At 39.8% G+C, this 26996-nt stretch overlaps 2 protein-coding genes across 2 annotated transcripts; both read right to left on the reverse strand.

Moving 5' to 3' along the window:
- Positions 1-10: 10 nt before the first annotated feature.
- ppid (peptidylprolyl isomerase D) lies at positions 11-13053 on the reverse strand. The gene is made up of 10 exons (XM_036568776.1): positions 12874-13053; positions 11738-11878; positions 9593-9699; positions 9145-9333; positions 6982-7104; positions 4386-4492; positions 3991-4135; positions 2704-2790; positions 2166-2208; positions 11-538 (listed from the first exon to the last, which is right to left on the reverse strand). Exons 1-10 carry the CDS (start codon positions 12956-12958, stop codon positions 450-452), a joined length of 1116 nt encoding a protein of 371 aa, XP_036424669.1. The 5' UTR covers positions 12959-13053; the 3' UTR covers positions 11-449.
- Positions 13054-17020: 3967 nt separating this feature from the next.
- On the reverse strand, positions 17021-25380 carry LOC118806538 (uncharacterized protein C4orf45). Its single transcript, XM_036567967.1, has 6 exons — positions 25230-25380; positions 20762-20991; positions 19293-19351; positions 18845-18965; positions 17808-17850; positions 17021-17411 (listed from the first exon to the last, which is right to left on the reverse strand). The coding sequence occupies exons 1-6, from the start codon at positions 25378-25380 to the stop codon at positions 17350-17352; spliced, it is 666 nt and encodes a 221-aa protein (XP_036423860.1). The 3' UTR covers positions 17021-17349.
- Between the last annotated feature and the right edge of the window lie 1616 nt (positions 25381-26996).

Here is a 26996-nt window from a genome sequence, read left to right on the forward strand (position 1 = left end):
AGACACAGACTCTTGTGAGAATAAGCTGGACTTTATTACAGTGAATACTGGGATCGTTCCAGGAACACATTTCCTTTAATACTCTTAATTCCAATGAATGAACAGCCAGTTTAAGACAAATAAATAGAGACAGACAATCCACAGAGGCAAGCTCTGCTTGGGCGATTCTGAACAGCAGTTTAGAACCAAGAGTCAAGCCTTCTCATTTAAAATGCATTATACACAAAACAAAATCAAGTATTTTATGTTCTCTATAATGAACCTCATTCCCTGTTTTAGTGCTTCCTTCTGTAAACTGCACAACTTCAAGTTAGAGAATCCCTGCCTCTCTGACTTCTTCCTCACAGAACTGGGCTTACATCACTTTGGGATTGAACAGTGGACTATAGGCAAATGTGTTTGAGCTCATGAAGGTAGATCCGCACGTTGTGAGGTCACTGCAGGTTCCTTTACGCAAACATTTTGGCATAGATCTTCTTTTCTCTCTCCTTCTCCTCCTTCACTTTTTGATGGACCTTCAGTATCTCGTTTGCAATAGCTGGACAGAAATACATTAAAAATACATTGTTTTTCAAAACAAGCACTGTCCATTGGCTTTTCAGGTGAGGGTTATATTATGAGTAATGTGCAAACTAGGGATGTGAATAAAAGATTAGGTAGAAAAAACATTGTTCAACTAACTGTATCGGTTAACATTTTTCTTCTATTGGTTCTTCTATTGTTACAGACTTGACATCGCAACAATACCCATCAAAAAAAAGTTATTAAAAAGTCTAAGGTCAATATTTCAATCAGAATACTAAATAATACAGCATTAAGCTACAACCCCATCTGCCCAAACTGGCAACACTGGCTGTGTTTACATGCAAAGATTTTTGCCAATCCAATTGAACACATTCTGATTACAGATTAAGACTGAGGTGTTTATATTCTCACTCTGCTCAACAATCCGATGAAAAATCTTCATTTACATGTGCACTACAAGTAGTTCAATCCAAAATGATGCGCATGCGTAGAGAACCACTTAGTGTAGACGTTACCATGACAACGAGCTTTATGTGAGGTCCGGTCAGAGTGAGATGAGTTTTCAGCTGGCAGCTTGTGTTTTTAATTACTTTAAAATGATGTCAGACTCAGAAAAACGTGCTTCACATGTACTTATTAAAGAAGGCCGAGAGGAAGACGTCGTGTTCTGAGACACATAAGCTGGACGTCTGTCCCACCGCCGTCTTTTAAAGATCAGAGCATAAACTTCGTCTCCTCTGCAGAGCAGTTTCTGCTCCCACGATGCTGAATGTTATAAACTTTCACTATGACGTGACGCACATGATCAGAATGTAAACCTTCCGATTGGGAATGTAATCAGACACAGGCGTTTACATTATTATTCTTCTATTTAACGGATTATTGACTTAATCAGATAGAAATTGTGTTCTGAATGGCCTCAATCAGACTAGCCTGTTCTAACTGAAGTGTATCCATGGACGTATTCCGTTCCCAGTGAGCTATTAGTCAGATTATTAATGGATTATTAGGCTGCATGTAAACGTGGCTACTGAAAACTAGCCCTGGTCATGCCATTATGTTTATTTTAACTTGGGCTAGTAATGACAGATTAATATAGAATTTAACAATATAGAACTTTCAGTAGCTCACCATTATATTTTCCATGCATTTTATAAAATGTTTAGTTTTTGGTCACATAATCAGGAAAGTATTATAGTTTGTCAGTCCCTCAGTTTAAACAAAACTGGGTTCTTGCGTAGGGTAACTTTAATACACTTTTGGTCTGTATGTCACATACTTATGGCTAGCACCACCTATCAGTACTAGACTCCATGCTCTTTACGTGGAACACTTTAAATTTTTTGGTGCATTAATACAAAGTACAGTATGTGTGCTCGTAAGTGTACATATATTAAAAGACTTTTACAAGGACTCAGAAAACAGTTCAGCCAGTCAGCTTTTTAGAAATATGGTTAATAACATTTCACAGAGTTTAAGAAATTCCATATTAAGAAATGAGTTTAAAACACCATGCGTTCAAAAACTAGGCTTATTCTGTGCCTAGAGCACAACCCTTGTTTGTTTCAGGAGGTGAAACTGTTCTCTGGTTGACACAGACACTTCTACCTATTGGTTAGTCTGATTGGAACAACTCTCACCTTTGTCATCTGGTGCAATCTCCTGGGCTTTCTTTAGATCAATCTGTAATTTGAGAAGACAAGCGGTAAGTGCTATAGTGAATATAAAAAAAAAAGGTGTAATGTCTGTAGAACCTAGAATTTGTGGCAATTTTCCATAAGCCTATTTGTGAAATGATTCAAGTGTGGTTAGATTAGCCCATCAAAATGTGCATGTCTGAGCTCCAATTTCAGGGGTTCTCAGGCTTAATACAACTGTGGATGTCTAAAGGAGAGCTCTCTGTCTCTGCCAGCTCATCTGAGTTCACTATGATCTGGGCAATTTCACTGAAGGAGCTGTGCGCTCTATTTCTGAGGTATGTATTCCAATGGCTGGTCCAATTTAAAACAAATGAATTGGAGAAGGTGCTGCTGTGTCTCTCCTGCCTGTCTAAGTGAGGCAAAGAACACATTTAGTCCACTGAGTGGTGAACAATTTAATGAGCAGTATGGATTTACATTCATTAGCTCGTTAGTGTAACTGTTATATAAGAAGCTCAGAGTATGGTTCTTTTCTTACCAAGGCTTTGCTGAACTCCTTTAGACCTTGCCAGGCCTGAGCTCTCCTGAACAGAGCTTTAGCGTGTGCCTGACTGAGCTCCAGAGCCTGGAAGGAACGGAAAAGAAGGACGTGAGTAATGCTACAGATTCAGTTTCAGCAGTAAAGTGTGGCAGTTCCTTCTCATTAAACGTCAATTGTTCCTATTAGCTGACCTTCTTTAATTGAAAAAGAACATCTTCATTACAAGCTGCAGCTCCTAACTGAATACTACTACAAATCTGTGTGTCCTGTCTTGGAGAGCCCTGTGTTTTGCCTACTCTCACATAGGGAAGGGCAATATGACACTGTATTAACATTATTAAAATTATAATATAAATTGTCAAATCACAATTTGTTTTTTTGAAAACATCATGGATATAGGCAGTACTTTAAAAACACTGACCAACAAAGAACACAATTAGGCCAGTTTAAGTGGACTTAATAAAGAACAATATATAAAAGTTGAAAAAAAAACTTAGTTCTCTGTTCTGAAGAGTATTTTTAAAATGAGGCACTAAAGTTTTTTTGTTGTTTATTTTTTTTCAAACTTTCAAACCTCAGAAAAAGTATATATCATGAAAACGTCTACAAGTATTGTGATATTATAATTTTGCCATCCCCTACTCTCATATACTTGAGTTAAGTCTTGAGTTAACAGTCAAAACCAGGGCCGCTCAGACCAGAGCTTGAAATATTTTATCTAAACTGATTGTACTCGGCAGTTCAAACATCATTACTTAAATACATTTCTCCCAAATACTGTGGAGGGCACTGTAGCTGACAGAAGCCACACGGATTGGCTATCCATCAGCACTGAGGGCAGGACGAGAACCAAACAACAGTCAAACTGAACTAGTGCAAAATTAAGGGAGTATGCTAGCTGACACCACATTCGCAGATATGCAACTTGGGCAACAACCATACTGCGCTGGACACCAACCCTCCAGGACTGGAGCTATGCGCCCCTGCTTTAAGGAGTTAATCCAGTAGGTCAGGGGTGCCCAATCCTGGTCGTAGAGATCTACCACCCTGCAGAGTTCAGATCCAACACACCTAGCTCTAATGTTCAGATGCCTCTGAAGGCCTTCATTACCTGGATCAGTTGTGTTCGATTAGGAGTGGAGCTAAACTCTTAGGTTAGTAGGTTAACCACTAAACTCATATGTACTTAAATAAGCATTTTCTTTGATTTGACATATATATTTGATATCACTTTGCTATGTACTAGTAGCTGGAGCCAATAACAGGATACACAGACCCACATACCTCATCACAGCTCTCTACGGCCTCCTGCCATTGCTGCATCTTGAGCTTGCAGGCCGCCGTGTTGAGAATACAGCTCAGGGCAGTGGGCTCCAGCTTCTTCTGAGCACTCTCATCATCCAGGATATCACCACATACTTCTAAATACCTGTGAGCAATGGAAGATCATGGTCCATTAGGCCCACAATTCAAGTGTTAAGGGCACACATTTTAAACTGATAGCAATATTCACACATTATAGATATAGATTTAAACTAGACTACCTGAGGAATAACTATATTTTTTAGAAAAGAAGACCACGGTGTGTCTCAGATGTAATGCAATTTTAAAAGGATAAGTGCTAGAGAAATGTGATGACTTGAATGAAGAGCAGGGAGGGTTCAGAATGAGGCATTCACCTGAGAGCTTTGGAGTACTTCTTAATGGCAGCCTGCCAGTTCTGCGCCTTGAAAAAGTTATTTCCAATGTTCTTGATGTTTTCAGCCACAGCCAAAATTTTATCAGCCTGAGAGACGGAAAATTGTGCAATTATCTTATTATCATGCCCTGTGTGTGAAAGCGCATATTGAGAATAAGCAGTGGATGAGGAGAATTTTAGATTTTAATGTGTCTCCTTTCTGAATGATGCTCTGAAAGGCACATTGCATTTGCCACATTTACATTTGTGGGTTTTTTTTGTTGTTTTCCCCAGTTTAGGCCATCGGTATATGCAGTACTGGATGTCAGGAAAGGTAAAACATTAAATGTAAAGAGCCACAGTTCAGAGTTTAGTGCTTTTGCTGCCCCACCCCACCTGATTCAACACATATGCTGAATCAGGTACAGTCAAGTTAATAAATATTTAGATGTCAACACAGTTCTCATTTTAGCTGTCCTAATGTATGGAAATTAAGTACTAAATATGAGCTCAAACTGCTTTTCATTTAATGTGAAGGTATTTATATCCAAACTGAAAGAACAGTGGAAGAATTACACCATTTTCATACACAGCCCCACCATATTTAGGGGCCCGAAAGTAACTGGACAACCGACTGCTCAGCCGTTCCATGGTCATGTGTGTTAATCCCTCATTACTTTACTTATAAGAAAGCAGAAAAAAGGTCTAGGGTTCATTTCAAGTGTGGCATTTGCATTTGGAATCTGTTGCTGTAAATTCTCTATGAAGTCCAAAGAGCTTCACTGTCAGTGAAAAAAGCCATCATAAGGCTGAAAAATCAAAATGAATCCAGACAACAAAAACATTATGTGTGGCCAAATCAACTGTTTGGTACATTCTTAAAAAAGAAAGAAGCACTGGTGAGCTCAGAAACACCAAAAGGCCCAGAAGACTATGGAAAACAATTGTGGCGGGTGACAGAAGAGTTCTTTCCCTGAAGAAAAAAACCCTTCTCAACAGTTGGCCCGATTAAGACCACCCACCAAGAAGTAGGAGTGTATGTGCCAAAGTCAACAATCAAAAGAAGTCTTCACCAAAGCAAATGCCGAGGATTTACCAGAAGATGTAAACCATTGTAATTAGCAAGGAAGGCCATATTAGAGTTTGCACTAACATCTAAAAGAGGCTGTACAGTTATAGAACAACATCTTATGGACATATGAGACCATCAACCTGTAAAGGAATGATGCTCATGATCCAAAGCACACCACCACATCCATCAAGCATGGTGGAGGTAGTATTATAGCACAGGCATGTATGGCTGCCAGTGGAACTGATTCTCTTGTATTTATTAATGATGTGACTGCTGACAAAAGCAGCAGGATGAATTCTGAAGTGTATAGAGCTGTATTATCCGCTCAGATTCAGCCAAATGCTTCAAAACTCACTGGACAGTGATTCATAGTGCAGATGGACAATCACCCGAAGCATACTAAGAAAGCAACCAAAGACTTTTTTAAGGCAAAGACATGGATTGTTCTGCATTGTTCTGCCAATCACCGAAACTTAATCCATCCGAACAGGCATTTTACTTACTGAAGGCACAATGTCTCAAAAACAAAAAGACAGTTGCAGTAAAGGCCTGGCAGAGCAGAGCTAGGAAAGAAATCCAACTTTGAGTGATGTCCATGTTTTAGACTTCAGGAAGTTATTGATAGCAGGTCTTGCAACCAAATATTAAAAAAGTTAATTTAATTAACCATTTTTAGTTCGTCCAGTTACTTTTGAGCCCCTAAAAATAGGGGAAAGGGTGTCTGTATGAACGTAGTTGTAATTGACCCGATTCAGAAACTTTTAACTGTAAATATCATCAAATTAAAATCGCACTTTGAGCTCATGTTCATTATTTAATTTCAACATTTATATGCTGTGAACGGACAGCTAACATAACAGTGTAAATGTCCAAACCTGACTGTGTGTTAAAGTCAACCTGAAATCAATTTCAAACTATACTTTGTTGGTTCATGTCCATAGTCATGGTCATCTTAAGCATGATTCATTACGTCACACCAAAATGTCTGTTATTTCTGTACTCTTCTTTCAAAGTGTAATAACGCTTTCTCACCTCCGATTTTTTATTTTAAAAAATAATAAACAATAAATCAATACCAATAATGTCCCATCACCACCATCTATCATCATAAGCTCAGCTAGTTTAGAGACTCTCCATGATTCTGTGTTTCACTTTATCATGCTATGAATGCAATCTTTTGATTCATTTTCAACAGACAGTAGCACAAGTTACAGTTTGTTCTATCTAGTGTTGTACAGTATACAGTAACTGGTACAGCCTGTAGTGTGTAGTGTCGCTTGCACTGGATGGCAAAGTCACTAACATTAAACGATTTGCATGGTGACAGTTAAACTTCAGGTGTGATTCTGTAGCCAGGAGCAGAGAAAACACAGAACAATCTGTAAGGCTTTGTGCTGAATCTCTTCAGAGGAGCAAAAATACTGCAGGCTGTGGATAACACATGACTGCTCGAGACGAATACATGTGCCGATACACCCCTACTAGATGCCTAATTTTATCAGAAGACATGTTGAGATACACTCACATCCTTGAAGTCAAAGTCTGAATCCTCAGGGAAATCCGGGTGCACGTCTCCAGAGCCGTCAATGGGAGCCACACCCCAGTCATCACCTGCCTTGTGCTCTCCACATTCAGCTATAACACACGGCTGAGAGAGAAAGAGAGAAAGAAAGAAAGAAAGAAAGAGAGAAAGAGAGAAAGAAAGAAAGAAGAGAAAGAAAGAAAGAAAGAAAGAAAGAGAAAGAAAGAAAGAAAGAAAGAAAGAAAGAAAGAAATGTTCCCATTACACTGCAGGCCACAGTCTGGCTTCAGCTTATTAAACTGCTCCCTGGTTCTTAGTGAACAAACGCACAGAAACTTTTAAACGTTTAATACTTTTTAAACTGTCCAATCTGAGTCTTGACTGTGATTAATACTCAGAGGAGTGAAGGCCAGATAAAACCTTCATCTGGTCATATTTCAAATAATTAACAGCTCCTGTAGTGACAGCATGCAGTGCATATTAAAGTATTTAGAAGTAATTTCCCAGATGTGACTTTTAAACTGATGGTTTGGCCAAAAATCTAATTTACGCATCTTCCCCTTACCCTTAATACAGTCTGGCGCCTGAAGTTTTTAAGAGCTTTAGTTTGGACTGGAGCTGTGTGACGAATGAAGCTAACAAGGAAGGTTTACAGCACCTGTTTGAAATGTATACCTTTATTATCGTTGTTTATGTGGTTTCACGGAATGACAAACTGTTTTAAATACAAATGGACACTGCAGTCATTTGGAAGCCTGAATTTTATCTGTTCTTTTGTCCATTTTTGTAACAGCATAGCATACAGCAGGGGTCATTAAACAGATTTGATCGAGGGCCTAATTCTAAAGCAAATACTTTCCAGACCCCCAATGTATTCTCCCCAAAAAACACACACTACTCACACTCCCTCATTCATATTCTTCACTCTTTACATTTTCACCCAATGCATCTGACACAATCTCAAATTATAGCTATGCAAAATCATGTGCTCAATTTATCCAGGTGTTAATAATAAATCATTCTAAACAAGCAAGTTCAGCAATTTAAATTCACATTTTAATGTGTGGCGCTGCTAATAGGCCTGGCTTATAACTCACCCCCTCATGTTTAGCAGTCTAAATATTATCCACAAGGGGGAACCATCAGCACTTATGTAAGACATTTACTGAAAAATTGCAACATGAAAAGAAAAGTCAGGTATAAACTGCACACTGCCAGCAAATCACTCTGGCAGCCTTTGAGTGGTCACTGGTGGCCGTTTTGAAGTGAAAGCACACTTTTTTAATGAGATTCCAGTATATAAACACAGACTCCATACAGCACAGTAAACTCAGACACTGCTCTGATCAGCTTTCCTTATTCCTTATTATATATAAATGTAATGAAACAAATCTTTCACAGGAACCATGGTAAGTGCACTGCGCCGCAAGAGACATGAGAACATCTTTTCTGAGTAGCTACTGCTGCACCGTTTCGCTTTCCATTTGCATAAAAATGAGAGCTGAGCTTCCTTGTAACACTCAGATCACTTGCTTTGTGTTGCCAACGGTCGCCCACTACTCGCCAATGAGTTTCACTGGTTCTAACGCAGGTAAGGTAGAGTTGCCGTAAGTGGTTTTTGGCCCAGGGAACAGCGAATATACACCTCTGTTAGCCTGACACTAACTTAAGCAAAGACACTACGACTGCAAAATTGCATACAGGTGAAAATTATGAGTCATTGCGATGGTCAAAATAAAAAAAAAGTAGGCTGACAATCAATAAACAATGGATTAATTTTTTTTTTGGTGTCTTTACACAGAAGGGATCCACTTCTAAACTTCTAAATTCACTCACTAGAAAAAAAAAATATATTTTTCCAGTAATTCTATTACATTTTAGCTAGTTTTACAGTGGAACATTACAGTATAATTTTGTTTTCATGTTTTAAAAACTTTTCCAGATTTCACTTCAGTATCGGTTTTATATCATCGTTATCTATAATGACCCTGCCTAAAATCTGCCATTACCTGCTATTTGGCACAGTATATTAATGAGGCTTCAAACCTGTCTTGACTCATCGACTACAATCAGTGGTAAGGGGAAAACTATTGTATATAGAAAGATTCATTCATTATATTTCACTTTAGTGTTTGAAATGTCTGAGGTAGGCAAATCTCAACCCACCTTCACAGGCTGATCATCCTGTGTGTCAATTCCCTCCAGGATCTTGACGACACCCATTCCCTTCAGCACTTGCCCAAAAACCACATGCTTGCCATCCAGGTGAGGAGTGGGCACGGTGGTGATGAAGAACTGCGAGCCGTTGGTGTTGGGCCCAGCGTTGGCCATGCTGAGGAGACCCTCTCTGTCATGCTAACGAGGATGCCAGAACAAGAGACGACTTCATTAAAAATCTCCACTTCATTTATTCACAGAAAAGGGCTGAGGATGCAGTCATTCACCACCTTGTTCCTCAAAGCAGGCACAACTAATTTAGCTCGATCCACAAGGGGCCGCGCCAAGTGGCGTGTTTATTTCAGTCTGGCGCAGAGCAATTATCTAGCAGTGATGTAAACAGACCTGAAAATGTTTTTGCTTCATTGTAGACATTAACAGAACCCAGCTCTTATACCTTATAGTGAAAGTTTTCATCCTCAAACTTGTCCCCATAGATGCTCTCTCCGCCGGTGCCGTTCTGATTAGAGAAATCTCCTCCTTGCACCATGAACTTCTTGATGACTGGAATAAAGAGAGGACTACTAAGTTATAGAACAAATCCGTAGTTTCTATCAAAGCTTTTGCAGAAGGACCCAGGGGACGACAAGACCATGCTGAATCAGAATTAACTTTATAGGCACCTGCATATGCAGGGAATTAGGAACTCTGTGAACCTGCACGTATGCAAATAAGACAACACAGCAGTTAAATAGTCTCAAAATGTACATATACCCAGCAGCACTGGGCGATATCTCACCTACTAAGGAATACTACATTATTAACAAAAGATTATGGCCACACTTTATCTAGATGGTCCCATATAGATGCTCTACAGATACTTAATTCATTAACAAACTTTCTGGTGATGTTCAGTTGATTATCAACACCATTATGGTTAGGATTAGGTGTAGGTTTTGTCTTGAGATTAGGGTTAAGGTTAGGTTTAGTGTTACAGACAGTTTTAATACAATCTTTCACACTGAACTTGATTTTAGTTGAATGTTACTTAAAGACAGACTAAGCATTTACAAAGCATCTGCAGTGGACCATCTAAATAACACTCAACTTCAAGTTCAGTTTAGTTGAATGTTACTTAAAGATTTACTGAGCATTTACAAAGCATCTGCAGTGGACCATCCAAATTAAGTGTTACCTAAATAATATATTTTTAGTAATCATTTCTGCAATATCTTCTATATGTTTTCAGCATTATATCTGTGCAAAAAATGCCACATAATGCGTTGCCTCTCTTGCCAAACAGATTTAGTGCCGAATTCCATTCTGTGCACTTCACTCATGGTAACCAGGATGTGACAGTTAAAAGGAAATTCCACCCATTTGTCATATTTTTTGCATAATTAAAATATTAAGTCATCAAGGGTGTTTTCAAGCCAAAATCTCTGATCTAGAGACACTTACGGAGTCAGAATTGTTTACCAGACGTCTGAAGCGTTCAATGTCTCAAAAGCTCCCTCATAGAAAGCTATTACACAAGATGGTTACTGATGCCTTTGCAGGATTGTTTTAATTTGGCTACATGGGAGGGTTTATGGGCAGCACGGTGGCGCAGTGGGTAGCGCTGTCGCCTCACAGCAAGAAGGGCCTGGGTTCGATTCCCGGCCGGGTGACCAGGGTCGTTTCTGTGTGGAGTTTGCATGTTCTCCCTGTGTCTGCGTGGGTTTCCTCCGGGTACTCCGGTTTCCTCCCACAGTCCAAAAACATGCAGTCAGGCCAACTGGACTTGCTAAATTACCCCTAGGTGTGTGCGTGAATGTGTATGTCTGTCTGTCTGCCCTGCGATGGACTGGTGACCTGTCCAGGGTGTATCCTGCCTTCCGCCCAATGACAGCTGGGATAGGCTCCAGCACCCCACCGCGACCCAGAAGGATAAGCGGTTTAGATGATGGATGGATGGGAGGGTGTATGAGCACGAACAACCTGTTTAAGGTCTTTCCACAGCATCTCGATGGGATTCAAGTCAGGGCTTTGACTCGCCACTCCAAAACCTTAATTTTGTTTCGTTTAAAGCTTTCAGAGGTGGATTTGCTTGTGTTCTATTGTTATGATCAAGCTTGTAACAGTAGAAGACTTTTTGGTGCTATATAGAACCTCCATCAATTACATTCTGCATCAATCTGAAGAATCTTTTTACCATGCAAAGAACCATTTAAGCATGAAATAGGTCTATTTAGAGCTCATGATTTTAACTAGAACCCTTTACTGAAGAACCATCTTTGTTAAGAGTTTAGGGTAGAAGCCTGGCTTCGTTAACTTCATTAGTGTACACTTTAAAGATCACCTGGTACCGTAACACCTTGATATATTTGCTAAATATTGAGAGACTGAATTTTATCAGTACCTTTCAACACCAATCGCCAGTAGGTAAACTAAATCTACATGTTGTACACCAGGTGGGGTGTAACTGTTACGGCTGAAAAAATGTGCAAGGAACAAATAAATGGATGCGAAAGATTAATGCTATGAACTGTAGTGCAGATGAACATCAGAGGTTGTAAAACTATTCACTTCTGTCTGATACGAGCCACATTGAAATACTTACTGCGGTGAAACGGGCAGCCCTTGAAGTGCAGTGGTTTTCCAGTGCTTTTGCCTATTCCCTTCTCGCCGGTGCACAGTGCTCGGAAATTCTCAGCCGTTTTGGGGACCACATCAGCGAAGAGCTCGAAGACGACCCGCCCAACTGATCAAAAACAGAAGAGGGTAGAACTTAAAGGGGAATTCCGCCGATTTTTCAAAACTTAAGCATAATCAAATGGTTAAGGAGAAAATTACATCATTTAGAGTGGTTTGGTGTCAAACGCTCCTTTCTAAAGAAACTTCTAGAGAATCTCCCTCACAGAAAGTTATTACATGAAATGGCTATGAATACACTGCCTTATGCCATTGGGCCTCGTTCACCAACTGTTTTTCAGAAGAAATTTCTTCTTAAAAGCTACTTACGCAGTTTATTTGGAATTTGTGGAAACAATTCTGTGGTTTCTGATCATGCAATGAATGTGATGTAAACAACAAATTTAAGAAAAACTTGGGAAGGTATTGATGAATGAGGCCCATTGTTTTACGACAGTTTGAGAAGGTTGTGGCCTTAAAATCCATTTATGGTGGAGGGATACATGCAGGGTGTCATGAGGCAAAATAGTCCCAAGAAAACATTTTTTTTTCAGATTTTCAATTATTTTAACATCACCAATATTGACATATAAAACCACATTAGACACATTATTTTATTGCTGTGGTTTTTGGATAAGTATAATGACCGTGCTGCACTCATGGTGACCCCTGGTTCCTATCACCACCACTGTAAAGAAATCAGAGTCTGCACGTTTCTCTGTTTCTCTACAACGAACCACCCCGAGAGACTTTGTTTACATCTAAACCACTGAATTACGCAGAAATTTAGAAAATTCGCTGGAATTCCCTTTCAATGAAAGCCGCTTTGGACCACGTTGTTAGCATAGCTGGTTGAAAGACAAGACGTGTATTAGTAATAGAGCACATAATACTCGGTCTCTCCATTCAAAGCTTCGCCCAAAGCTAAAAAAGCTAATATTAATCGTCTGAGCTGTGAGTTGCTCACTGTCGGCTCGGCTGTGTGAGAATAGCGAGCCCGCAGCGCTGTTAGCCGCACAGTGCACAATCACGGCCACACAAAGCTTTATTGTAGAAAGTTCTGACCTCTTTCACCACCAATATCTACGTCAAAGAAAACCCGGGGGTTGTCGGCATTGCCGGGCTTGCTGGCGGGTGTTGGGTTTGACATTCTGTGAGGTTTGTGTGCTGAAAGATAGCCGCCGAGCTGCTGAAGCCCCCTCGTTCCTGAGCACCGAGGCAGAGACGGAGAGCTGCCTGGAATGTTCTCGAGCTGAGCGCGTCACTGCAGCGCCCCCTACTGACAGGGAGTTCATCCAGCTGGAGGCGCTTACAGACAGTAGTTTCCCTGCATGCTTTGTTAGCCCCCTTTCACCCTGTTCCTCAATGGTCAGGACGCCCCACAGAGCAGGTATTATTTGAGTGGTGGGTCATTCTCAGCACTGCAGTGGCGCTGATGTGGAGGTGGTGGTGTGTTAGTGTGTGTTGCGCTGGTACAAGCAGATCAGACACAGCAGTGCTGCCAGAGTTTTTAAACACTGTGTCCACTCACTGTCCACTCTATGAGACACTCATACCTTGTTGGTCCACCTTGTGGATGTAAAGACAGAGGCGATAGCTCATCTGCTACTGCACAGTTTGTGTTGGTCATCCTCTAGTCCTTCATCAGTGGTCACAGGACGCTGCCCACAGGACGCTGTTGGCTGGATATTTTTAGTTGTTGGACTATTCTCAGTCCAGTAGTGACACTGAGGTGGTTAAAAGCTCCAGCAGCACTGCTGTGTCTGATCCACTCAGACCAGCACAACACACACTAACACACCACCACCATGTCAGTGTTACTGCAGTGCTGAGAACGATCCACCACCCAAATAGTACCTGCTCTGTGGTGGTCCCTGTGGGGGTCCTGACCATTGAAGAACAGGGCTAACAAAGTATGCAGAGAAACAGATGGACTACAGTCTGTAATTGTAGAACTACAAAGTGCCCCCATATTGTAAGTGGAGCTGATAAAATGGACAATGAGTGTAGAAACAAGGAGGTGTACTTATTGAAGTGGCTGGTCAGCAAATATAACAAATACATACATACGTATGCAAAGTTTGGGTGCCGCTGGTCAAATGTTTATTCTCAGAATTTAACATGTTGAGGAAAAAAATTAATCATAAAATGTGGCCTGTGCAAATGTTATGGCACATTTTGTACTTTATTTTTTTTATTTTTTTTCTATTCTGTAACTGAAACTCTAGATGACCAAATAATGTGATTTCTTTACATTTAAGAATGTACATAGTAGCATGTTTAAAGACACAAGGTAGATGATGTGCGTGTCTGTGTGTGTGTGTGTGTGTGTGTGTGTGTGTGTGCGCAGTAACTACACTAATAAGAGTCTTCATGCAAGACTTTTAACTTTACTTTTGTTTGCCTCTGTAAGATGATTAAACTATATTTTGTAATGACACAAATAGCAGCATACACAAACATAAAAGCTTAAACTCTATTCCTTCTTGTTCTCTGGGCAGTCAATACAATCCTTATTTAAACTAAACATATTTATTTAGTTACATTTTATCACAAAGTAATTTAGTGTCCATTTTATTATAAAAGCCCAGTGAGATTCCATGTGTTGATGAGATTTAAAAGTCTCACGAGGGGAACATATTGATTGAGTTTCTAGACATTCTCAGAAGCCACTTTCCTGCCATTTTTTGAGGGAGGCTTTTATAGAGATTTAATTGGATTTAGATAAATAGACTTTACATTCCCATGTGGATATGTTATCTGTTATGTTCTTTAAATGGCCTTTTTGTTTTATTTTTCATGTCATCATCAAGCCAACTTTTCATTTTTAAATTACAAATACTTTAACAAGGCTGGTGAGAAAACATCACGGCAATTCTAGTTCATACACTTAACTGTACAGAGTTGGGCAAAGAGTGAAGTAGTGAGAGTAAATACAGTAGTATGCCAAAGTTTGAACACTCTAGTGAATAAAAAGTATAATGTATAAAATGTGCCATAACTTTTGCACATGCCATATTTAGGCCCAATCCCATTTCTTATTTTTCTGCTATCTGTTGTTTTCAAGTGTCATCTTGCCCCTTGGAACTGAGTTACAAGAAGCATTGGTTGAAATCTTCCCCTACGAAATGGGACCCTCAAATAAAAGAGAGCATTACTTCATTTACAGGCTACTAGCGGTGCTGTGTAGGCAACCCTGCCAGTCTGCCTTGAGCAATTCCTGTTCCACCTTAAATGGAAGAGCAGTTACATTTTGGTGCCTCAGGCATCAGTGCTGCTGCACAATTTAAGGTGGAATGGGAAGTTTAGCTAGCTAGCTACCGAGACATCAGCATACTACTAGCGATTCTTTATGCTTGCTATGAGGAAAAGGACCATAATACATTGAAATTACATTAAAGACAATACAGTGGTTATCATAATTTTTTAACTGAGAAAATTCTCACATTTATGGGTTTCCTTGGTCACTTGTTCAGCCAGCTTGCTGTTTTTGTTTTTTTTTCCTTTTTCTCTCATAACACTCTATTTGGAGTGTGTCTCTGAAAAGCCTCTGTTTGGAGGGCCATGTAGTCACTTCTCCCTACCCCTCTATCTGAACACAAATCGGGACACCCTACCCTACATGAACACGCAAAACAGAGGGGTAAGAGCTAAGTGGTAGGGGCAAGAGGTAATTGGGATTAGGCCTGTATGTTGTATTTATCTCCGGTATGTAACATTGAGCAAATAAACAGTAATTGTGCATTAAAATGTGCAGAAGTGTGTTCTCCATCGAGGATGTGTTCACTTATTTTCACTTAGAAAATCAAAACATTGAATTTGACCAGGGGTGCCCAAACTTTTGCACACAACTGTGTATCTTTTACAAACATGCCATCTTTCATAAATGGCCTGAAAAGGGATAGCTGTATAACTCTCTAGAAAATTGGATATCTGATAAATGTTCATGCTACAATCTCTAAAACAGTAATTGATAGTGCACTGGACAGGAAGATAATGATAAATATCTGGTGGAATGGGGTCATCTCATCTGGCTCAACACAGGATATTGAAAATGGCCAGAGAGGCCTGGTTTCCTGGTCATTATTAGCGCTATGTGGCCACTGATATGGGCTGAAGACCCCATTTAGGCCCAGGCTTTAGCTGAAGGATCATTACTCTGCAGCTACTATCATCTGTCTGAATCTGTTCCGACACTCGCTAAGAGGATCAGGCGTCGGGTCTCGTCTGCTGCTATCAGTCATGATTCAAACCCCTGATGGCATCTTTACACCCACAGCTAGACAATGACATCACTAGTGGCTAACTCCTGAAGTAGCTTCAACTTTTATAGATTTTTAACTGTTTGTTGATCTGAGCATTTGGGCTTCATTCATATATGCACGTGCAGTATATATATATATATATATATATATAAGTAAAGGAACATTGGAAGCAATATGGCAATACATGTCAAAAGTGTTGCTTGTCCATCGTTTCCTCTAAAGTGAAGGGCATTAATAGGGAGTTTGTCTCCCTTTGCTGCAGTAACAGCCTTTACTCTTCTTTGAAGGCTTTTTGTTAGATGCTGGAACATTGCTGTGAGGATTTGATTGCATTCAGCCACAAGAGCATTGGTAAGGTCAGGTACTGATGTTGGTTAAACAGTTCTGCATCATCAACTCATCCCAAAGGTATCAGATGGAGCTCCATCACTCAAGACAACCCAGTTTCACAGCTCCACAGCCCGATAATTGGGGGGGCTGTATACCCCTTTAAACAACGCTAAAGCATTGGATGTGATGACATTGGGCTCCATATGTGACTTCTACAGAGTAGAGCCTGACTGATACGTTTACATTTATGGCATTTAGCAGACACTCTTATCCCAGAGCGACTTACAATTTGATCATTTTACACAAGCAGGCAAAGGTAGTGTTAGGAGTCTTGCCCAAGGAATCTTATTGGTATAGTGCAGGGTGCTTGCCCAGGTGTGGATAGTTATGGAGGTATAGTATGGTTGGTTTACTCACAGTTTCCTGCATAATGTGGAAGCAGACTGGAATGGATGAGCACTCAATGAATAAAAAATGTGATTTGATACAAACTGTGATACAGTATTACACAGATCTGCTGGAGCACTGGACAAAATTGATAGGGTTCAAACACAATTTGGTGGTAACAGAACATATCTTTTTATTATAGTCAAACAATTATTCACTGACTCTTGCTATTGCTGGGAAAGTGACAGCGCTCAGATGAGTTTCCCCATCCTTTTCCCTCGGAGCCGTACGTCTCTATCATGGGGAGAAGACAAGCATTAGACATTACTGCACAACACTGCTTCTTTAAAACTCCACCTGCCAGTTCTTTCCCCAATTTAAACATGACCAATTCCACCCGCTAGCTAGGTTTCCCTATAACACAATACTACCTTACAGGGAGGGTGAAAGTTAGCACATGCTTCCTTTGAGACACGTGAAGCACCATCCCACTGCCACTAGCACAACATCATTAGACAGCTCACCACGCTTGGGGAAAGTGCCAGTTCTGTTAGGTCAGCTAACAGATGCCAGTGTAAAGCCCAATTTCACATTCGCGTCCTGATTTCACTTCCCAAGGACCTTTGGCCAGAGTTAGCAAGTTAGCATGTTTTCATTGAAATGCAAGTCAGTGCGGTTAACTGTAAAATGTGTCACTGTTTTAATTCACTTGTGTGCTAGTTTTGTTGCATTGGTTTACGATTATATTTAAGTTTACATAAGTCAGGAACTTACATATCTAGCTATGCCTTTTGAGGTTCTTCCCATGAATGTTGGCGATAATATTCATGATTCATCCGATAACACTACAAATACCATGACCAGTAAGCTCTCGGCCACAGATGGCCGTGGCATTGCAGTTTCTCACCAATACACTATAGAAACTGCTAGGTTGTTTTATCTACCTAAATACTACTCGTTAAATCTTGTTGGGCAGTTTAGGTACTGGATTAGGGTTTGTTGTTGTGCTATTTTCACCTTGTTGGGTAGTTTTTGGGTACTTTAGCCACTGGGTTGGTATCTGGATCACAGGAATTCAGCCAATGAATCATTTTTCCCACTCAGAGCACATGAGAAAGTATATTAGAACAAAATAGTTAAACAGAGTTTTATCAGGCTAGAGCTACAAGTACAAATTCCGACAAATATAGAGGTTTTACTATGTCTCCTTAAGTGAAACAAGTAAAAATAGTAATTTATTACAAGTGAAATCTATAATTTAAATTATAAGTTCCATAGCTAAACTCGCAGCTAACTGAACCAACTTGACTTTACATCATAAACATTACCCCTCACCCTGCTAGAAAAACCTGCGTAGACCAGCAGGTCACCAGCAAAACCAGCATATGTTGTGTTTTGGATGCTGATATGCTTGTCTACCAGTATGACCATGCTGGGTGACCAGCTGAACAGCAGGATACTAGCATAAACCAACACAGACCAACTTTGACCATTGTGGAATGAATGCTGGCCTGTGCTGGGTTTTTCAGCAAGGCCTACTTTTCACACTTAATGCACCACATGCTGAATATTTCTGATGAGACACATTTTCGGAGTATATATGTTAGTGTGTTGATAGCATATTATATAATAATATGTAATACGTTTTTTATGTGCACAATGTGTGTTTGTTGTGTGGCTGGTTTGCCAAATTGATCTAACTTTTGTTATTTTGCTCATTTTACTTTTCAGGTTATGTAACTGAACTTCTTACAATGAAATGTTTATGTTAATCTGCTCTTTTCTCCTAAGGGGAGGTGTTGGTGGGGGGGCGGTTATTTAGGAAAAAAAAATCAGAAATCAGTGAGCCTTCATTAATACAATGCTAAGATCTGCTTTATTTCTTTGATACAATCTTAAGATATTTTTCTTCTGGGATATTAGCCTCATAGCATGAGGCCAAAACTATAGCAGCAAACTTTGAACATCAAACATGTCTGATCGACTATATTTGGGGTAAGGAGAAAATTGTGAAAGTATGGTTTTTGGCTGAGGCTTTCATGATAATATCTGACCTTACTCAGTAGGAAGGTTTTGTTGTTGTCCTGGCAGTAGTTCTCATAGATGTTCTGGTTCCACGCGAGCCTCCCGCGGGCCCCGGCCTGCTGCCTGTCCAAAAAGCATGGCGGTGCTTGCCTGTTTGTATGGAAGAACTGAATTATTAATCAAGAGGAGCGTAAGCCTACAGCTTCATCTGCACAGACATCTGTAAAGGGACTTTATCTAGATCTAATGAGGACACCCAGATGTATTCATGAAGCCTCTCAGAGCACGGCTACAGTTTCTGGACCAGAGTAAGTGAAATAAGGAGAGAGAGAGAGAGAGAGAGAGAGAGAGAGAGTGAGAGAGAGAGCACGACCCAGTCCCAGATCAGCACTTTTACTGTATGCACTGAGATTCTGTATGAACACGGATCCAAGTAAACTGAAGCCTCTCTATGAGGTTTTGAGTTCTGTGGCTTACCATGGGTTTTGATATCTGTGAGTTATCCTGTGTTCTAAGGCTGAGCGAAATCCTGCTAGCTGAGGAAAGAAAACAATACATATTCACAAAAAGAATAAATGTGGAATTAAACACTGAATTAAATCATACTGATTATGGTCAAAGTTGTGACACTATGTCCAAAAGTTTGTAAACACTCATCCAGTTTTTCTTCTGAAATGAATGGTATTAATAGGGAACTTAACCCCTTTTGCTACAGTAAGAGCCTCTACTTCTCTGGGAAGGCTTTACATTAGAGTGCTGTGAGGATTTGATTGCATGGATCACAAGAGGGCTTTGTATCCCTCACTGCTTGACATTGGGCATGGCTCAGGTAGGGATGCTCTAGAGCACTGCATTGTATTGGCAATGTTTCTCTATGGAGATTATACAAGCTGTATGCACACAACTGAATTCACAAATTTAGAAAGGGTGTCTGGATACTTTTGGACATATAGTGTAATTATACAACACTAGGAAGAACAAAGTGTTCAGAAAGTATTCAGAAAGAGAAAGAGTGAGGAAAAGAAAATTAAAATGTGAGATATTTCGCAGCACCACTGGAGTAATAGACCTATAATAACACTTTCAATTTCAATTAAATAATATCATATTGTGTCATAGATGACTCCAGGCCTGATGGATTGCATTATAGTTTGGTAATTTTCCTGCTCAGCACATCTACTGAACCTGGTGTGTCTAAATGGATGATCTATGTGGTTGTTCTCCTGTTAATATACACAACTTAATTAACAAATGAAGGTTGATATATATGCTTGTATATGTAATGGAGGCATATGATATCCTATATACGGATACCAGATCATTTTAAATGCATAAATATTCTTTGTTTAAAACAATGGGACAGGTAAAATATTGATGCCTTTGATCTGTCTTATGTGTTATTTTGGACATGAGACGAATTAATAGAAAAAGAAAATTGTTGAAGGTAAACGAGGAAGAGGATGACCAGCAGCAAGATGGATAGATAAGATCAGAGGAATCACACCCAAACCATTTACAAGCCTGAGGACCCAAACAGAAATACCTATTTTTCATTATGTAATATGTGTTCATTACATAATTATTATTTTAAAGTTATTTAGACATGGTATACATTGTTTGTGTATATATTGCTGAATATGTGGTTATTTGTTTTTCGTTTTTAGGCTACTTTGTATTGTTTTTTATGTATCCATTGGTTAAATGACCATCTTCCTTTTTTCTTGTCAGAATAAAACCTCATATATCCAAAAAGAGAGGAAGCAGTAGAAAAAAAACAGGCTGTTTTTGTTACCTTTAAGAGTGTCATAAATTAGCTCTGTGTGTGTGTGTGTGTGTCTGTGTGTGTGTGTGTGTGTGTATGAAATGAATTCAGAACAGTTTTACTGAGGACTGTATGAACATGCTGTAATTTTATAATATAGTGAGCTGTACAAGGTTTTACAAACCTTGATCTGCTTGTTGCTGAGCAGAGTGGTGCTGTTCAGTGCGCTGCCGTAATGCACAGCCCACCCCACTCCGCCAGCGTAGCACTGCTTGGGCAGGGGTGCGGGCATGTGTGGCGCAGCTCGATACAGGTAGGTTAAATCACCCGTAGCTTCGGGAGATAAGGGGCCCACTCCAATGCCCCGGGTGAAATCACTCAGCCTTGCCCGGTAATCTCCAATGCCGTCTGGTCCTTAAAGGGGGCAGCAAAGGGGAGATGTCGCTTAAGGGAAGCTTACAGAGACTGAGAGAAATGTGGGATCACTGGCAAAGCTGTCCACAGCAAGATCAACTGTGGCTTTTCCCAGTAGCCATAACATTTCCACCTGTTCTGGAGGAGATCCCTCCGTTTTTGCATTGTGCATTTTTTTCTCCAGTATTATTTCAATTGTAATGTGTATAATTTATAAAACTGGATTTTTGACTTTTTTAGCAGAGCATGCTGGTCAGCATAAAAGGGTTTATATTGTATTTAATATGCTATTGTTGCTATTATTGATTTTATTGATTTTTTATATCTACAAGGCTGCAGTCTTCACCCCTCCCTTTTCACAACTCATTGCTTGCTAGCAGCTCAATACAGAGATACAACATTTCTCATATTCTCGCATTTTGCGTGACATTACACTGTATAGTCGCCGCCATTTTGAGGACCAAATCAGGGAGTTAATGCGAAAGTGTGATGCCTTTAATATGCTGTGCTTTGTGAATGATTCACCTGCAAGACGTGACCGAAGCTGAGAATGACGAGAGACTACACAAACTCCAGACTGTGCTGGAGCTCCTGCGCTGTATAGTTTTGTGTTTTTCTCTGCAGTTCACACCTCGTTCAGCTCAAGAAGGGATTAATTAGCTAATAATATCAGGTATTTTAACCACAGTTATGCAGTGCAGGGGCTGCAGTACTGGAGCTGAACTTTGCACTAACTGCACAAGCAAACTTACAAAATCAGGTCTATCGAAACAACATAGTTTTCTGACCCACGACATCCACATATTTAATGTTTAATGTCCATTCAAACATCATTTAAATCTCCAGAAACAGAGAGTAAAGTTATAGCGGCTGTCTGCAGCTCCGTTAGGGGGACGACTGTTTATCTCACGGCTGTTAACATTAGCTAAAGTTATCTAAAGGCTAGCATTGTTCACATCTGTGTTAGTTAGCTGATGTCGTTCCTCCTATGATCACAGAGTTTTTTCTCCTCTTTATGCAACACCATGGGATCCTTTACCCACCCTGACGTGAAGAGTCGGTGGTCTTCTGTGCTTTTAAATGCTTTCAGACACTCCAGAATAGGGAGAGGGGTTGTGTATGAGATAAATATCAATGTCAGGAAAACACAAATTTAGTAGCTTTCCGGCAGTTTAAGTTGGACCAGGAGTTCAAGTGGGAAACTGTATGAGGATCACAGACTATTTTATCGACTTTGTCAAGGTAACGTTTTTTTTCTACCAAAATAAGGTGAGTAATTTTAGTCATCTTTCACCTCTAGTTACATTCGCGTGGAGCAGCAAAGCCAGAAATTCGGTCCCAAATATGGCGGCCACAGCAGAAAAATCACATGACTGAAACCCTAGGGAGACAACACTCTGTATGTCCTACATTCCTAAAGGGTTTTATGTAGCACCAAAAAAGAGTTCTTTGGCTTGTAACAATAGTGGAACACTTTTTGGAACCCTCTTAAAAAGGTTCTATATAGAAACATCTACAACACATTCTCTGTCAATCTGAAGAACTTGTTCATGTTGCACAGAACCATTTAAATCATGTAAATGGTTCTTTAAGTGAACCATCTTTTCTAAGAGTGTAGTTTATCTGATTAGAAATAATATTTCATTTGATTACATTAATAAGAAATACCTAAGTCATATCTAAGTATCTAATCTAATTTCCAGTCTGCTGGCAGAATGGCTACTAGGGGGCCTCCTGAAAGAAGCTAAAGGAAGCATCAGTGTGCCTGAAAACTGGTCCACAAACTGCTAAATTTGTCCTTGCTCAGTGCAAGCCAAGTTAAACCAGGCCCAGTGGCCACACCAGCACTAGAGAGATAACATTGTACAAAAAATCTGTGTAAAGGAATCCATCAGTTATTTTATTCCATCAGTCAGTGATTCATTGACCATGGCCAGCAGAGAACACCAACATTAGAATAGACACAAATCAAAATAAATCCAGTTGTGATTTTATGAGTCAGTGCTAGCTTACCCTAGCAAACCTCTCCCTGAAGCAGCTCTGCACTCACAGTATGGGCAGGTTTCCCAGACAAGGATAAAGCCTAGTCCTGGACTACACAGGATTTGGAGTGTAGATTCTTTCTGCAAAAAGGAAAATATTCAAGGCTGTGCTTAATTCCAGTCTGGGAAACTGACCCTAAAAAGTTTGTAGACACCTGCTTATCTGGTGTTTCCTCCAAAATTTAGGGTATTTTGCCCCCTTTGATGCAGTAACAGCCTCTACCCTTCTAAAAAGGTTTTACACTAGACGTTGGAATATTGCAGTGAGGATTTGAATGCATTCAGCCACAATAGCATTAGTGTGGTCAGGTGCTGATGTTGGATGGTCAGTTCTGGATCACTCCAGCTCATTCCAAAGGTACTGGATGGAGCTCCATCACTTCAGAGAACGCAGTTCCACTGCACCACAGCTCAATACTGGGGAGCTTTATACCACGCTTGCCCGCATTTGTCATGGTGACCTGTGGCTCAAGTGTGGCTGCTGCAGAGTGTCTGATTCTGTTGGTCAGTTTTTTTCTAATGAGATTTTATAAGCTGTGTGTGCACAGTTGGACACCTGTGTTAGTAATGGACGCACTTTAAAGGGAAATTCCACTATTTTTAAAATGTCCAGCAAAATTAAATGGTTGATATGTAAACACAGTCATTCGGAAAGGTTTGACGTAATATGCTCTGCTCTACAGAAGTCTGTTGTTTCTCTGTAATGAACCATTTCACATCAAACCACTCTAAACAACTTTGTTTACATCTCAGTGGTTGAAAAATCAGCAGAATTCCCCTTTAAACTAGCTGAATGCGCTGAATTCGGAGGGCTGTATGTAGTGATGGATTACTGACCGGGCCACTGGGGCCTCTGACTACCAGAGCTCTTGGGCCTCAGACCACAAGGCTCAAGGTGGCCCATTTACATGGAGCCATCCACTGCAGATATAAACATCAGATAAACAAGGAGCCCTTAAATGTGTACAAATTACTAAATAAACATGTAAAGGAATGTAATTTATTTTCTGCCCCCTCAAGATTTATATCATTATTGACTTATGGAATTTTGTTATTCAAATGAAATATTTAAATGGTGAGATATTGTTACACAAAACCCCCACAAACTGTTGTTATTTACACTCTTAAAAGAGTTTTAAGTATTAAGTGCTTTATTAAAGAAGCCATAAACACTCAAAGAACCCTTTACAAGATTAAAGCGTTCTTTGCATCATGAAAGAGTTCTTCAGATTGCAGAGTGCTGTTGATGGTTCTATCTAGAACCTTTTTGAAAAGAGTTCTACATAACACCAAAATGAAACAATAGATGAACGCTTTTTGGTGCTACATAAAACCGCTTTCAAAAAGATTCTACATAGAACCCTCTACAACACATTTTCGCATTAATCTGAAGAACACTTTTACGCTGCAAAGAACCAAAGAAGAAGAGCCTTTGAGCTCTGATGGTGGAACTGAACAAATTGATGCGATGGCTGGAGCTGCATCGAGGAGAAGAGGACCCAAACCTACATGCTTAAGAAAGACTTTTCATCAAGGTTCTTTAGTAAAGACAGTGGTTCTTTATAGAACCATGAGTTCTATATAGAACCATCTACATGCTTGAATAGTTCTTTGCATGGTGAAATGGTTCTTGGTGTGTTTTTTATTGTAAAGCACGTAGGTTTTAATTGTGCTATTTAAATAAAATTTGCTTATTTACTTGAGACAGATGGAGAATGTGTTTGTATATGGTTCTCTATAGAACCTTTTTGAAAATGGTTCAATGTAGCGCCAAAAAGGGTTCTTTTATTGTTGCAAACTTGACATTGTAACAATAGCAGAACGCTTTTGGTTCTATATAGAACCATACACAACACATTCTCCATTAATCTGAAGAACCATTTCACAATGCAAAGAACCATTTATGCATGCAAATTGATCTAAAGAGAACTCAGGCCTCTGGAACAATTAGCCCTTGAAGAACCATCTTTTTCAGTATGTATATATATATATATATATACATACATACATACATACATACACATACATATTTATATATATATTTTTCTTTTTTGGAAAGAGAGACATTCTTCTTCCTTTGTACAGCACGCATTATTAGTGTTATATGACGCTTTATAAGCTATAACACACTTTCTGCCTGTTAATGGCTTCGTACTGTCTGGGCTCTAGTGTTAGATCGCCAAAACTTCGCGTTACCTGTGAAGAGGATTCTTTGTCCAGACGCTCGCGCCGCTGTCCAGTTTTCACGAGCAGGTGCAGAGCCTGAGCGACCCCCCCTCACTGACAGCCCCCTCGTTGCTGCCCCCTTCACTGACCCCCTCTCTTCCTCCTCCGCTCCCCCCCGCATTGCGCCTCTTAATGCCTCTCTTGCAGACTGCATGTGGCGGCGTTACTCTCGGTTACCATGGCGGGCCTTGTTGCCATGGCAGCAGTGTTTACTGTAAACAGATCAGGATCACCGGCTTATTTAAACCTCTAATTCAGAATTACATTAAAAATGAACGACAGGGGAAGCAGCACGGCCAGCAGGCGCCCAAACAAACCTGGAATCAAAACTGGCGTCTAAAGCGGTTTAGCTGTTGATTTGAAGCGAATTACTTAATAAATCTCCATTATTAATCATCATCAATTCAGTTATTAACCATTATTATGAATTCAGTTATTACATATTATTTTCAATTCAGTTATTAATCATCATCAGTTCAGTCATTAACCATAATTATCAATTAAATTATTAACCTCCACCCTCAATTCAGTTATTAACCATCATCAATTCAGCTATTAACCATCATCAATTCAGCTATTAACCATCATCATCATCGTCAATTTGGTTATTAACCATCAGCATCATCATCATCATCATCATCATCATCACATCAACATCAATTTAGTTATTAACCATCATCATCATCATCATCATCATCATCATCATCAATTCAGTTATTAACCATCATCATCATCATCATCATCATCAACATCAATTTAGTTATTAACCATCATCATCATCATCATCGTCATCAATTCAGTTATTAACCACCATCATCATCATCATCATCATCATCAATTCAGTAATTAACCATCATCATCATCATCATCATCAATTCAGTTATTCACCACCACCACCATCATCATCATCATCATCATCATCATCATCAATTCAGTTATTAACCATCATCATTATCAATTCAGTAATTAACCATCATCATCATCATCAATTCAGTTATTAACAATCATCATCATCATCATCACCATCATCAATTCAGTAATTAACCATCATCATCATCATCAATTCAGTCATTAACCATCATCATCATCATCATCGCCAATTCAGTTAGTATATACATATATATACACCATATATAAAGAGAGAGAGGGTAGCTCAGCTTGGCAGCTACGCAATGTCCATCAAAGTTCAGAAGAGGGCAGTGACAGCCTTTTTAGCAGCTCTGGGGAAAGAGAAGAGAAGTCTGCCAAGCACCTCTGGCGCCCCCAAAGGCACAAGAGGCTGCAGCGCCTGCTCTGACTCGCCTGCAGGCAAAGATATCAGCAACAGCAGCAGCGCAGGAACTCCTGCTGGGTTATGATCCGTAAAAGACAGCAGGAAAGCCTGATCTACATCACAGTCTGCTATCCCACCTACACTGTACAGTACTGAGCAGCATAGTCAGAGACCACCCTTTACTTTAATCTCCAGTCAAAATAGCCATTAAGTTAAAAAGCAGAACTCAAATATTTATCACAAAAACTGCACAGATGCCTGCAACACTAAGCGTAATATCAAATCTGTCAGCATTTATTTTGTCCACTCTTCACTTTCGTGCACTCTGCTGCACTTTAACTCTTCTATCCTTCCAGTCTTAAAAGCGATGAGTTATAGCTGTGTCCTTCCAGCAAAAGGTGTTCCCAAACTGTTGCAGCTGTCAAGAAGCTGTTACTGAGAAAAGGAAATAGAAGAAAACAGAA

The sequence above is a fragment of the Colossoma macropomum genome, unplaced genomic scaffold, assembly GCF_904425465.1.
Source record: "Colossoma macropomum unplaced genomic scaffold, Colossoma_macropomum, whole genome shotgun sequence".
In the NCBI taxonomy this organism is placed as follows: Eukaryota; Metazoa; Chordata; class Actinopteri; order Characiformes; family Serrasalmidae; genus Colossoma; species Colossoma macropomum.